Source organism: Mesocricetus auratus, unplaced genomic scaffold (genome assembly GCF_017639785.1).
Source record: "Mesocricetus auratus isolate SY011 unplaced genomic scaffold, BCM_Maur_2.0 Super-Scaffold_100676, whole genome shotgun sequence".
Classification (NCBI taxonomy): Eukaryota; Metazoa; Chordata; class Mammalia; order Rodentia; family Cricetidae; genus Mesocricetus; species Mesocricetus auratus.
Genome location: NW_024429266.1, coordinates 99,456,882 through 99,470,231, shown reverse-complemented (window position 1 = coordinate 99,470,231; position 13,350 = coordinate 99,456,882). Strand labels below are relative to the sequence as shown.

Sequence of the window (13,350 nt, the reverse complement as noted above, 5' to 3'; positions counted from 1 at the left end):
GTAGAAGTTAAGTCCCTATTGCTGGGGAAACCACACACTTCAGACACAGGAGGTGGGGGATTTAAAATACATCTGACCTGAAAACTTCTCTGAGGACTGGATTTCGAAGTATTGGAAGGCACTATGCAAGCTGTGCAAAAGGTAAGCAATCAATACTCATACCAAGATTTGATGCTTATGAATCACAGCAATGACTAGCATGACAAGCTATGCCTCCAGATGCAATAGTGGTGCTTATATCTCAGCAGCACACAGCAACTCAATTCTTGGACTTGTGTGCCCAACAGGAGAAAAATCATTCATGTCAATGGAAAGCTAGTCAATCATCCAGGGTCATTGAAGTAATGGATCATAGCGGAGTACTGTATAAATGAGCATAATTTATAATTTTATTCTAAATACTTATACATAACCACAGATAAGCATAGCTCTCACCCCTCATCAAGGAAGTCTCTCTGTAGCAGATGGAGACAATTGCAGAAAGCAACAGCTGGTCAATACAGAGATCAAATGATCACAGGATATTTTGATACATCTACAACATTTCCTATACACCTAAGACTCAAAGAGCACTTCAGAAGAGGCATGGGAATAATATAACAGAAAATCAGGATTGGCTCTGAGATTGTATCTATTAGAAATAACAAGAAGCTACATTTGTGACGTGCCAATAATATGGCTATCTAAATAAAACTGGAATAATTGCAACACCAACAGACATGCTAATATGGAAGGGGATATTTCAAGAGATCCCACCGTAGACAAAGAACTGGAGAGAGAGAGAGAGAGAGAGAGAGAGAGAGAGAGAGAGAGAGAGAGAGAGAGAGAGAGAGAGAGAGAGAGTGTGTTCTCCAGGAATGAGTCCCACAGTTGGTATCCAATACCAAGTGGTCAGTCCTGATGTCACACACATACAAACAACACTGAATGTACTCAGCAAGTTCTATTTATATATTTATGCACTATGTATGCAACAATAATTAGAGGTCATAAGTTTGAGAGGGTGAAAGGGGGGATATGGGAGTGTTTGAATGGAGGGATCGGGGTGGAGGATGTAATTAATAAAAATCATTAAAATAAGAAGAAAGATGAGTGCTATGGTATATTGAGAATGAGACCATGTTCAGAGGGCTTTTATTATAGAATATGGTAAATTCTGTTTTTTTTAAAATTAAGTATTGTTAATCTTATTGTGATACATTTGTAAATTAAAATTTGTCAGAACATCATATATATGGTGTTTCAAACATTTGACCTGGATCTTACAATGTACTTTCTTCAACCAATATGGGTAGTAATTAATTTACTTTTAATTATTTATTATATTGTAGAGGACGTCCCTTGTGTCAGACTGACTTTCATCGCTAGGAAAATGCGGTGAAAGTGACAAATGAGAGAGGTCAGGCTGTTCAGTGTGACCAAGAATGCACACAGTGCCCAAGAAAAGGCATGCTTCCACACAAGGCTCTGGACCGCAGAAGCCTGCAAACTGCCTTCACCATAGAATGCAGTCCTGGCTTCCACTCTGGTCTCCCCCAGCTGCTATCTTCCCTGTGACACTATCTTGACCTGGAAGGACCAAGGACAGCCCTCTCTGATTTGTCTCTCTTCAGATGGGGAGTGGTTCATCCTTGGCAGAGTCTGAAGGTTCTCTGGGGAGGGCGAGGTGGAAGTGAGTGTTTGTTATGTGTTGGAAGGAGTCAAGATTCTGGTTTCTGAAGGCCCATTGAGGTTCTTTTATATTCCCAAGGGCTGAGTGAAACTTTTCTGGGCTGGGTTTCAGAAAAGGCCCATGGGAATAACTGGTAGGAGGGCATGGCACAGATTAAGGACAAAGATTCATTTTAAAACGCCATGTGTGCTTGTCCTTAAACCATCCTGTGGGGTTCACATTCAAGTTCCAGGCAGAAGAAGCACTTCTACTACCAAAATCGGGCACCTCACAGAGGCAGCAGCTCAGGTAACAAGGATCCAGGAGGCAGAGGATCAAAAAGTCACAGCAGCGGTGATTTGTAGACTGGCTTAGCCTGGTGTTGGGGTGTAGGGCTAGAAATAAAACAGTCTTACAGCTGCCTTGGGTGTTTGCCCAGAATGCCTTGTCTTTCATCTTCCCAAATGCCCACTTCCAGTACTATATGTTAAAGGTTTTCAATAAGTGCTGATACTGATCCACGAGAGGGAGGGAGAGACAGACAGACAGAAACAGAGAGGGAGGGAGAGACAGAGATAGACAGACTAGGATTTACTGGCATACTGTTGGTGAAAGCCAAGATGCTGATATACCTCGTACAGTGCACAAGGCATCACCCACTCCAAGAAAGTACCAGCCTTTGCTGATACCCTAGTGCTGAGGCTGAGGATCCCTGCTACAGGTATCTGGCTTCCACAACTGTGCCCTGCTTCATCAACACTGGATCTTACAAATGGTTCCAGTGTTCCCAAATACAACGATGTTCACCATGGTTTTGCTTTATTCATTCAGTGTTATTTGCAAGAACCACTTACATTGTTGGGTGTATTTCTAATTCCTAGCAATGGATTTGCTGTCTCCTTCTGCTCCATCTTGCTTCCCTTCTCTGTAGTTATGAACAAGCAGACAGAAAAAAAAAGCAAACCCCCTAATTAAAATTAATGCTACAGGAAATTTGCTCACAAATAGGTTTGAAAACTGTAGTAGACACCAGGGAGGAAGCTGACTGGACTGCGTATCATGAGCTTATGTACATTTTTTTATTTTTAATTTTAGCTTTCCACCTGATTGCTTGTTTATTTTGTGCATGCAGGGCAGGGGCAGTGCATACCATGGGGGTGTATCCGGTGGTCAAAGGACTCTCATTCTACCTTGTGGGTCCTAGAGAATAAACTCAGGCTTGTCTGAAAGTGACTTCACCCCTGAACTATCTTATGGGGCTGAGCCGATAAATTCTTAATTTGCCCTTTCTACATCCTTAGCGTCATTTCTGAGGGTCTCTTACACCTTCCAGCCCAGCAAACACAGGACCCTCTCTGCCTTAGAGGTTTCTACTAAAACGTGAATTCATTCAGTGGCTGCCTTCATTTCCTTCCTTCCTTGTTTCCTTCCTATAGTCCCTGTCTTCGGATTATCCCTCTAGTGTCTTAGTAACCCCTTTTGCTTCATATCCTTGCCATTTTTTTTGCATCAAAATTATTACTCATTGGCTTAAGCTGTTTATTCCTTGTTTTAGTTACATTTTCTTGTCAGTTTGGGACAATATAATTGTCTTCTACCAATTTTCCACCTGATTGCTAACCTTATCTGAGCTACCTTATGGACCAGAGAGGCCTATAACTTGCTGGTTGCCTGATGCTGGTATTTTACATATTTACTCTAGCTTAGTCCAAGAAAGTAAATGTATTCTCCTACATGTTATTCCCTATAGCTTGGTATTTATTTTTCACAGCTTTAATCTGTCTGGATTCCAACTGAGAGTGAAATTAGATGCAAATAAGATTTGTAGTTTCATTAAAGGCATTTTCTTACCACAAATGAGTAAACACTCTCTTTCTCTTGATATGTACCTTGATATTTTGAATAATTCAGTACTTTTAAATCTTCTAATAAGTTTAATCTGTCTCTAAGCTATTCCAATATTGCACTATAAAAACGACTATGGCTTGATATGTGAAGGACTCAGGGGCCCTAACCCTGAGGGAAAAATACTGTTTAATTATCCCTGAAACTGGGAGAGCACAGCTCTGCTCCTTTTCCTTTTGTAGAAGATTAGGTTAGGGAATGGACAGATGGCTCAGCCACTAAAGGTTAGGCTCACAACCAAAAATATGGGAAGATTAGCCTAGTATCACACTTTCTTTTTCCTTGAGGAATTTTGGAGAATTTTAAATTAATATTTACAGCTGACTCATTGAACTTTGAAACAAAATTTCACTGCTGAAGTGACGTGCAGAGGTGATGTCATATAAGACCATCACCTCATGACTGTAAACTTGGGGCATTTATATTACCTTTTACATTTTCATTAACACTGAAAATTTTCCTTTTTGGTACATAATACATATTTTTGTAAACCCATGTGTGATGTATAGGAGATGTTTTAAAAACACCATGGGACGTCTACTGAATATCGATGTCACCATTTCAGTGTCTATATGAGCTCTTTCTAGAGGAGGTAATTTTTCCAATTAATCAATGTATTTCCAAGATAGAATAAAAATAGGCATATGCACATAGGTGTTACATGTAACCCAAACATTTTATATATTTGTAAAAACATTATATAATTTAAAACATACTCCATTTTAACATATTTTAAGAGATCTATTTATTTATTATATATACAATGTTCTGCCTGCATGTATTCCTGCAGGCTAGAAGCAGGCACCATATCTCATTATGGATGGTTGTGTATGTGTTTGCTGGGAACTGAACTCGGGACCTTTGGAAGACAGCCAGTGCACTTTACTGAGCCATCCCTCCACCACCACCCCATTTTCACTTTTAATATGATAAAAAGCTGTTGTTAAACCAACTTAGAAGCCTCTTAAGGGCTTTAGTTTTATTCAGTGTAAAAAGTGAGAAAGAATTCCTGAAAGTAGGAGGGGCTTCAAGATAGGAACATCCTAATATATTTTAGAAAATGCATTTATATGAGGATTGAATTAGTCACATGATATTTCTGTTTAATTGGTCAATGGGATGAGTACCAAGACATGATTTTTGACATTGAATTATCCTAGTTATTTAAGAGACAAACCAAAACTACTTGACCAGAAAAACTTAAGTATGCCCTTTTCATTAACTAAGTACTATTTTACCGTGCATTTTAAAATTGGCATGCCTGGTGAAATGAGCACATACTTCTCTTTTTCCACAATCATGACTCATTTGGAGTGATGTCATTATCTTAATTGTGTGCGTGTGCCTATTTGTGTGGATGTGTGCATGAGTGCCGTTACCCACAGTGGCCAGAGAGGGCGTCAGGCCCCTGGAGCTGCATGTAGCTGTGAGCTGCCCAACGTAGGTGTCCAGAACTGAACTCTGGTTCTCTCCAAAAGCAGCTCCAATGCATAAACATTCTTTTTTGTTTGTTTGTTGGATTGGTTTGTTCTTTTGAGACAGGGTTCATATGTGCCCCTTGTCTGTCCTGGAACTCACTCTGTAGACAGGCTGGCCTCAAACTCAGAGATCCACCTGCTTCTGCCTCCTGGGAATAAAGGCGTGCGCCACCACCTTTAGCAGCCCATGGACATTCCGAAGTGGGTTTAGATGAAGATTGAATTAACACGCTGAAGTTATCTAAGAAGTTTTCTCATCTTTTCTATATTTTTGAATAATACTAAGTGACTAATTTTTCAAATATTAGTTGGACTCATTTGTAAGCTCACTGGGGTCACCGCTTAAGGGAGCACTGTTGCTCTGTGCCAGAGCAGGGATTTTATCAACGCATTTCTGATCTCTTGAGCCCCAGAAGCCATGCCTGGTCAGAACTACAGCTCCATGTCAGAATTTGTCCTCTTCGGCTTCTCAGCCTTCCCGCAGCAGTCGCTACCCGCTCTCTTCCTGCTGTACCTGCTGATGTATCTGTTCACACTCCTGGGGAACCTGCTCATCATGGCTGCTGTCTGGACAGAGCACAGACTGCACACGCCCATGTACCTCTTCCTGTGCGCCCTCTCCATCTCTGAGATTCTCTTCACTGTGGTCATTACTCCCCGCATGCTGGCCGACCTGATGTCCACTCATCGATCCATCACATTTATAGCTTGTGCTAACCAATTGTTTTTTTCCTTCACATTCGGCTACACTCATTCCTTCTTGCTCATGGTCATGGGTTATGACCGCTATGTGGCCATCTGCCGCCCCCTGCACTACCATGTGCTCATGAGCCTCCAAGGCTGTGCTCGTCTTGTGGCCTGGTCTTGGGTTGGGGGTTCACTCATTGGGATGACGGTGACACTAATAATTTTCCGTCTCACCTTCTGTGACTCTCATGTGATCCATCACTTTCTCTGTCATGTGTTTTCCCTCTTAAAGTTGGCCTGTGGGGAAAGGACAGCTTTTGTCACCATTGTTGTGATCCTGGTGTGTGTCACACCCCTTATAGGATGCCTAGTCCTCATCGTTCTCTCCTATATCTTCATTGTGGCTGCCATCCTGAGAATCCCCTCGACTGAGGGCCGGCACAAGGCCTTCTCCACATGTGCGTCCCACCTCACAGTGGTGATTGTACACTATGGCTTTGCCTCTGTCATCTACCTCAAGTCCAGGGGACCCCATTCACTGTACACTGACACCCTCATGTCTACCACCTATACGGTCTTCACCCCCTTCCTTAGTCCAATTATTTTCAGCCTCAGAAATAAGGAGCTGAAGAATGCTATAAACAAAAGTTTCCACAGGAATCCCTGTCAACAAAGTTCCTAAGGATAGTTCTGTTGTCAGATGAGAAGGGCACAGGTTTCCCTAGAACTCTTGAAGCGATTCATGTAAGTCTGTGTTTGATGCTCACTAGTGACTTGTTTCCATACTTCTGCCTTAGTCTCAAGACGCTGTGCTCTCTTGTGATCTGGGGTCACGATGTCCCTCCCACTGTCTTCATCTAGGAGAGCGTCATGTATGCATGGTGTTTCCTACATTTTATTAACACAAAACATTTTCATTTTTGGTGTATTGTGTACTTCTATTTAGTTCTATAATTTTTGACTGATATTCTCAACATGCAAATGTCTCTGCCCCTCTCTGTATGTTTTCCCTGTTCATAAGCCTGAGTTCTTAACGTTTTCATTACATTTTATTTTATCATTCACATTCACAAATTGACAATGACTGACAGAAAGTGCTTCTTGTATGGGAATTTGTCTCTGATGCTTAAGCCTGTGATGTATAAATTCATAGGGACAAGGAAATATAATAGCCACACAGTTGGTCATGTACATGATTCAGATTAAATGAGGAAATACAAATATAACTAATGGTTACCTCACTTCTAACAGAGCAATAGCAAAATTAGTGCTTAAAGCTACTATATTAGTTCTTTCTGGTTCTTATAATAGAAATTCATTTAAGTAGGTAGTTTGTCAACCCCATTTGCTTCATAGAGTTTAAAGAGTTTGGACATCCAGGCCTATGCAAACAGCAGATTAAATGTGCAGTGAAGGCTGCCATCTTGGCTTATACCCAGTGCCTTCTAGTTGTGTCCTCCCCTTAAAAAAATGAGTAAGTAATCTTAGTTTCATTTCTTTTATTTGTTAAAATTCATTTGTGGTGTGTGTGTGTGTGTGTGTGTGTGTGTGTGTGTGTTGTGTGTGCATGGTGTAGGGGTGCATATGCCATAGTAACCTTGCAGAGGTCAGATAATAACTGTGTAGAGTCAGTTTTTCCTCCCACATGGCATGTGATCCTGGGAGCATATTAAAATCATCAGGCTTGTGTAACAAGCACCTTTTCCTGCTGAGAACCCTCACCAGAACACCTCCCTTAATTTATTAATAATTCATTAATTTCATTACCTAAAATTGTTCTTTAACATAACATTTTCATCTATGTATGAAATGTGTTTTAATGACTCATACCTCAAACCTCTGTGAATTTCACCTCCCCACTACAAATCCTTTCTCACATTTATGTCTTTGTTTTGTGACCCCTGAGTTTAAACAAGGTCATCTCTGTGACCATCGGTTTAGAAATACACACTAGAAGTTGGTGGGGTTACTAGTGAGTACACAAATGATTCCTCTTCACCCAGAATCATTCAGTAGCAGATAACTCATCAAGAAGGAAAGAGTCCCATGGGTTCCTTACCATTTGGTAATGGACTGTTTACCACACCAACTTTGTGCAGGTCCAGGGTTTCTGCAGTGGCTGTGTCATCACTTTGGTGATATTTTGTAGATAACATTTGCATGATCAAAATACTGTAAATTTTTTGCAGGTGATCAGTCATTCCACATGAAGCTGAGGAGATTGTGCATTTGAACCTGCTGTCTGGGTTACATAATGAGACATTAAAAAAAAGAAATATGTTAATTTCAACAGTGCTCAAAGACTACATGTATCAAAACATCACATTAGGGCTTGTAAAATGCTTGAGTAGGTAAAGATGCTTGCCACCAAACCCAGTGACCTGAGTTTCATCCCAGGTGAAAAGAAAGAGTTGTGCCCTGATTCCTGTGGGCTGTGTGGCACATGTACTGACACATACACAAACACACATGCATAAACACACAAAAATATAAGAGAAGATTCTAAAAATTGTAAGACATCACACTATACTCCGTAGAAATGGACAATTACAATATAGAAACAATTTTCATGAATAAGGGTTATAAAAGAGATATCAGAAAATATCCATAAACGAAATTGTACAGCTTCTTCCACAACTACCCGTAAAACTTCTATCATTGTCGAAAACTTGCTAAGAGGCTGGAGAGATGGCTCAGTGGTTAGGAGTATGAGCTGCTCTTGCAGAGGACCTGGTCTGATTCTGGCACATTAATCTCACAACTACTTGTAACTTCATGATCAGAGTATTTGACATCCTCTTCTGACTTCCTCAGGCACCCTCACTTACACAGACTCATCGGGAAACACACAAACACATACACCACACACACACACACACACAGGAATAAGAAATAAAAATAAACCTTAATGGAATTCCATAAAGACAGATGTTGGAATGATGATGTCATCACTAGAATTATATATATACACACATATATATATATATATGTTTCTATGCTAGTAGGTTTTCATATGGCTTTTGTATCAGATATGATTTCTTTCTTGCGAGTGGGTCCTAAGTCCAATTAGAGAGGTGATGGTTACTGGCAAGGTATGCATGCCATTATTTCAGCCTTAGGGATAATGTGCAGTGCTGGTTGTTTTAGTCTTCAGGGAGGAGGTGTTCACAACCAGCTTAGATCTTCCAGATCTTGTGTCCAAATACATGCTGTTCGGCATTAGAGGTGTATCTTCTGTCTGTGTGATACAACTAAGGGCGATAGCAACATCCTTGTTTTGGGAGTCTTTTGGATGGGCCTGGCCAACAAACAAAGAGGGGTTTATTTTATTCTAAAACTTTCTATAGTCCTCCAGACTCATTTGTTGATACCTAATTAAGAGTAAAAAGCATTTTGGAAAACATTATCTAGACACCTGATTCAGTTTTCTCAAAATGTTAGAGAGTGATAAGCTTAACCATGCCTGGATACTGGGATGGGATAAGGGAAAGTTGATAGTGGTTTTGTTTTTTTCTGTGTGCATGCATGAGTGCATGAATTCATGCATGAATATATGAACGCATGCATATATGCATGTGGGAGCATGATTACAAACACTCCTGATGTAGATGTGTTTATGTGGACACACTGGAACAGGACATTTATCCAATCTCTTATTGAATACGCCAGGTTCTGTTAAACACCCGGGCCCATAGTTTCAGTGAATAGTTTCACTGAACATGGTGTTATTCTTGTGGCCTGTATCCTCATGTTTCTGGCCCTACAATTCTGGGCTTATAGGTATGGGCAACTATGTCCATATTTTTATGTGGGTTAGGGGATCTGAACTCAGGTCCTTGTAATTAAACAGCAGTAATTTTATCTACTGAGTCACATCCCTAGGCCCCTGCCGAGACTTTTGTTTGATGGGGGGAGGAAAATCTTAGTTGAGCTCTAAAGGAAAAACAGAAAGGGAAACATTAGAAGGAGCATTGGAGGAAGGGGTGTCCTAAGGAAAAGAAGGAGAGAGAAGAGAAGGGAAAGGGAGACAAAGGAAGGAAGAGAGGAGTGAGTTGTACAGAAGAGAGAAACAAGGAAGACAACAGATATCAATAGATATTAGTAGATAGATAATAGACAGGCAGACAGGTAGACAGACAGAGAGATAAGATCCACTGGTAGAAAGGTGTGTGGTGTGGTGCATTTCTGAGTCCCTAGCCACCCTCCCTGGACTTACAGGAACACAAATCCCTCATCCCCAATCAGGTTCAGTAGAAAGGCATCTGGGAACCTGTCACTGGGGAAGGCACCTCAGAGATAAAACTCCTATCCCTCCCGTTACAGCTCTAGTGGTCTACACAGGGCTCTGCAGGCTGCACTGTAGACCATCCCCAAATTCCTCTATTAAGGTAAGCGGAGCCCTTACTTTCCAGGATAGATTGGTAAAGTGCTGTGAGGACTGGACAGCAGAAGACAGGTTAAAATAGAGCACAGAGCAGCTTTGAATTCTGGGTCAGGAAAGGAAGGTGGAAGAATGTATAGTGGGTCGTCTACTGATACAGGAGCCTAGACTGTATAGTGGGTCGTCTACTGATACAGGAGACTAGAATGTATAGCAGGTTGTCTACTGATACAGGAACCTAGTTCCAAGTTGGGAGGCCCTGTGCTGGTCCCCATCACTTGCCCTTTCCGTGCTGGTCATTCTGTCCAGGCTTAATTCTGGGGTGATGAGTTTTCATGCTGTATGGAGAGGAGAACATTGCTGAGATAGGGTAAGATCAGCTGTCTGTCTTGTGTGTTTGTGACAACTATACCGTATGTATGTATGTATGTGTGTGAGGGGGTTGTGTATGTGACAGAGAGAGAGAGAGAGAGAGAGAGACAGAGACAGAGAGAGAGAGAGAGAGAGAGAGAGAGAGAGAGAGAGAGAGAGAGAGAGAGAGAGACTACTATTGATACCAATGTATCACCAGGGCCACACATCCTCAAAAGACATCGGAGAATCTTTTCTTGTGTCTACTAGCAGCAACATCATTCCTGTCTCTGCCTTTAGCTTTATGACTTTTTATGACTATGTGACTTCTACTACTTTAAAAAATTTTAAATATCAACAATTTATTTTGAGTATATATGCAAGATGTGTATGAGTATAGGCATACATGTGCACAGGTAGAAGTCAGAGGACAGACAGCTTGTGAGCGTCAGTTATCTCCATTTACCTACTATGTGGGTCCTGGGGATCAAACTCAGGTAGTGATGTTTGGCAGACAATACTTTTACCTATTGAACCATCTTATTAGCCCCTGGTTTTCTTATGAGGATGCCAGTCTCCATATATAAACCACATTATAATTTGGGATGAGCTTATTTCCAAATTAAGTCACAGTATGATGCTACAGGGAGACATGCACCTCTGGAAGATGTTGTTCAAAACAAAACCCTTGCCTGGTCTACAGAGCCAGTTCCAGGACAGCTTCCAAAACAATACAGAGAAACCCTGTCTTGAAAAAACAAACAACAACAAAAACCCTTGCATGTGTTGCTGCTGTTTGTCCTTAGTTTATTGAGCTCTCAGATAAGTACCAGGTAAGTTCTCAGTAGGTTGTGTAGAGTGAGTAATTGTCCCATTGCTGTTTATTGAGTAAAACCAAAAGTGTGCATTTCAGAAGCTGGGTGTGGCTCTCTGTTTGACTTTTCTGCTTCTTTACTTGTGTTTATGGTTTTATTTCTGTGACACATGTCTACAGAGCAGACAGAGCTAAATAGGTTTTGTGATGTCCTCCTTGAAAAAACCAGGCACTGGGACCCTGTTGGGGAGACATCTCCATATGCACCAACTTGGGGCCCTGCTTGGGTTTTGTGTCAAAGGTGAAAAACACTGGCCTTTAATTTTTTCTCTAGATCCAGTTTCCTGTAGGTGATTTGAAGAGCCCTCATGGAGAGTCTTTCAAATGAGCTGTCCTGAGAAACTGTAGAATGAGGCATATTCCAGAGAGAAAGGGAGCCAGCAGACATTTCTGTAATTTTACTAGCATTTACACATTTAGGAGCATGACTTCTGGAGCCTGTGAGTGCTGAGGTTTGGGAGGCATGCAGGAACAGAGGAAATATTAGCCAGGAGGTGGGGTCAGATCCCGGAATGTTGTGGTACCCTATGGATAACCTGACTTGTGATTGACAGTCAGTTTATCAACATCCATCGGCAATGGAAACAGTTGGTGCTGATTTCACCGAGCCAGCTGGTAGACTTCATGCTGAGCACTTGGTATGGCATTCTCTCTGGGACCTGAGAAGGTCGGGCATTTGGTTTTCAAAATACTCAGTTTAAATCTGTGCCTGGAGCCACAAGTCTGCATGGTTCCACAACCTGTGACTGACTCAGAGAATTATCTCTGCTGTGAGAGGTGACTGGGAAGAAAAGGAGAGAAAATTCAAGAGACTGGACACAAAGCCAACGCTGAGACTGACTGCATGTCATGGACACGCAGGGAGTGGCGTCCAGAAATGGTGGCTAACGGATGGGAAGGATACAGAAGTGGTGTGTATGAGCTCAACTGCAAGGGCTCCTGGTAGACCGTATGTAGTTCCTTCGCATGTGACCCTTCCTTGAGTAAAGCTAATCTGTTCAATTTCCAGGACTTTGATCTTGGCTCAGAAGTCACAGAAGCAAGAATCCTCTGTGCCTGGTAGAAATAAGTTTGTAATATTGGAGTGCATCTAGTTGCATGGTGAGCATTTGAAAATCTGTTATCAAAGCAGCAGCCTAATTAGTTAATGACAGAGATACATGTATGCGTGCATGAAAAATAGCTACATACAAATCCTTGTCATATTTAAAGTGCAGACTTTTGAGTTCATTACTATAGTTGTTTGTGTGTGTGCATCTGTGTGTGTATGTGTTTGTGCATGTGTGTGCGTGTGTGTGCGTGCGTGCGTGTGTGTGTGTGTGTGTGTGTGTGTGTGTGTGTGTACAAGAGTTGTACCATGGTGCATATGTGCAGGTCAGAGAACAACTTTCAGACATCAGTTCTCTCCTTCCACGGGGATCAAATACAGGTTGTAAGACTTAGTGGAACCATTCCCCAATTGAGCATTTGTTGTCCAATATTTAGTTTTAAGAAGTCTTTTCTCAACTATAAAGATCACCCAACATTTCATGTGGTTTTAATATTAATGTGTAAATTTTTATTGCATTTTTTGTCCATTTACTTGTTATATTCAGGGACATATATACAGGTGTGTGTGTGTGTGTGTGTGTGTGTGTGTGTGTGTGTTTTCTTCAAATGTGCTAGGCCAAGCATGTGGAGGTCAGAAGACAACTTGTCGGAGTTGGTTCCCACCTTCTACCAAGTGGGTCCTGAAAATTGAACTCAGATCTTCAGACTTGGCCAAAAATGCCTTTACACACACAAGACAACTTGACAGTTCTTTCAATATTGTCCACACTTTGTGATCTCACAGTGAGGCCAGCTTTAATTTCCTCTCTATAGAAAGATACTTTCCCTCACAGCATCCCTTAAACAGTTCAGTCTTTGTCTATGAATTCATGCTGTGGAAGTCATCTTTGTGCTTCTCGGGAGCTGATGTCTGGGTTCTGTTTGATCATGCTCTAATCCCTAGTGCCTTATTTGGAAGGTTTGATCATCTGAC

At 41.4% G+C, this 13,350-nt stretch overlaps 1 protein-coding gene across 1 annotated transcript; it reads left to right on the top strand.

Annotated features, from left to right (window-relative positions):
• Positions 1-5,452: 5,452 nt before the first annotated feature.
• Positions 5,453-6,403, top strand: LOC121136511 (olfactory receptor 63). The gene has a single exon (XM_040737061.1). It carries the CDS (start codon positions 5,453-5,455, stop codon positions 6,401-6,403), a length of 951 nt encoding a protein of 316 aa, XP_040592995.1.
• Positions 6,404-13,350: the final 6,947 nt, after the last annotated feature.

What these genes read in the sequence shown, in the direction of transcription:
- LOC121136511 (XM_040737061.1), top strand. Translation starts at nt 5,453, where the DNA reads ATGCCTGGTCAGAACTACAGCTCCATGTCAGAATTTGTCCTCTTCGGC.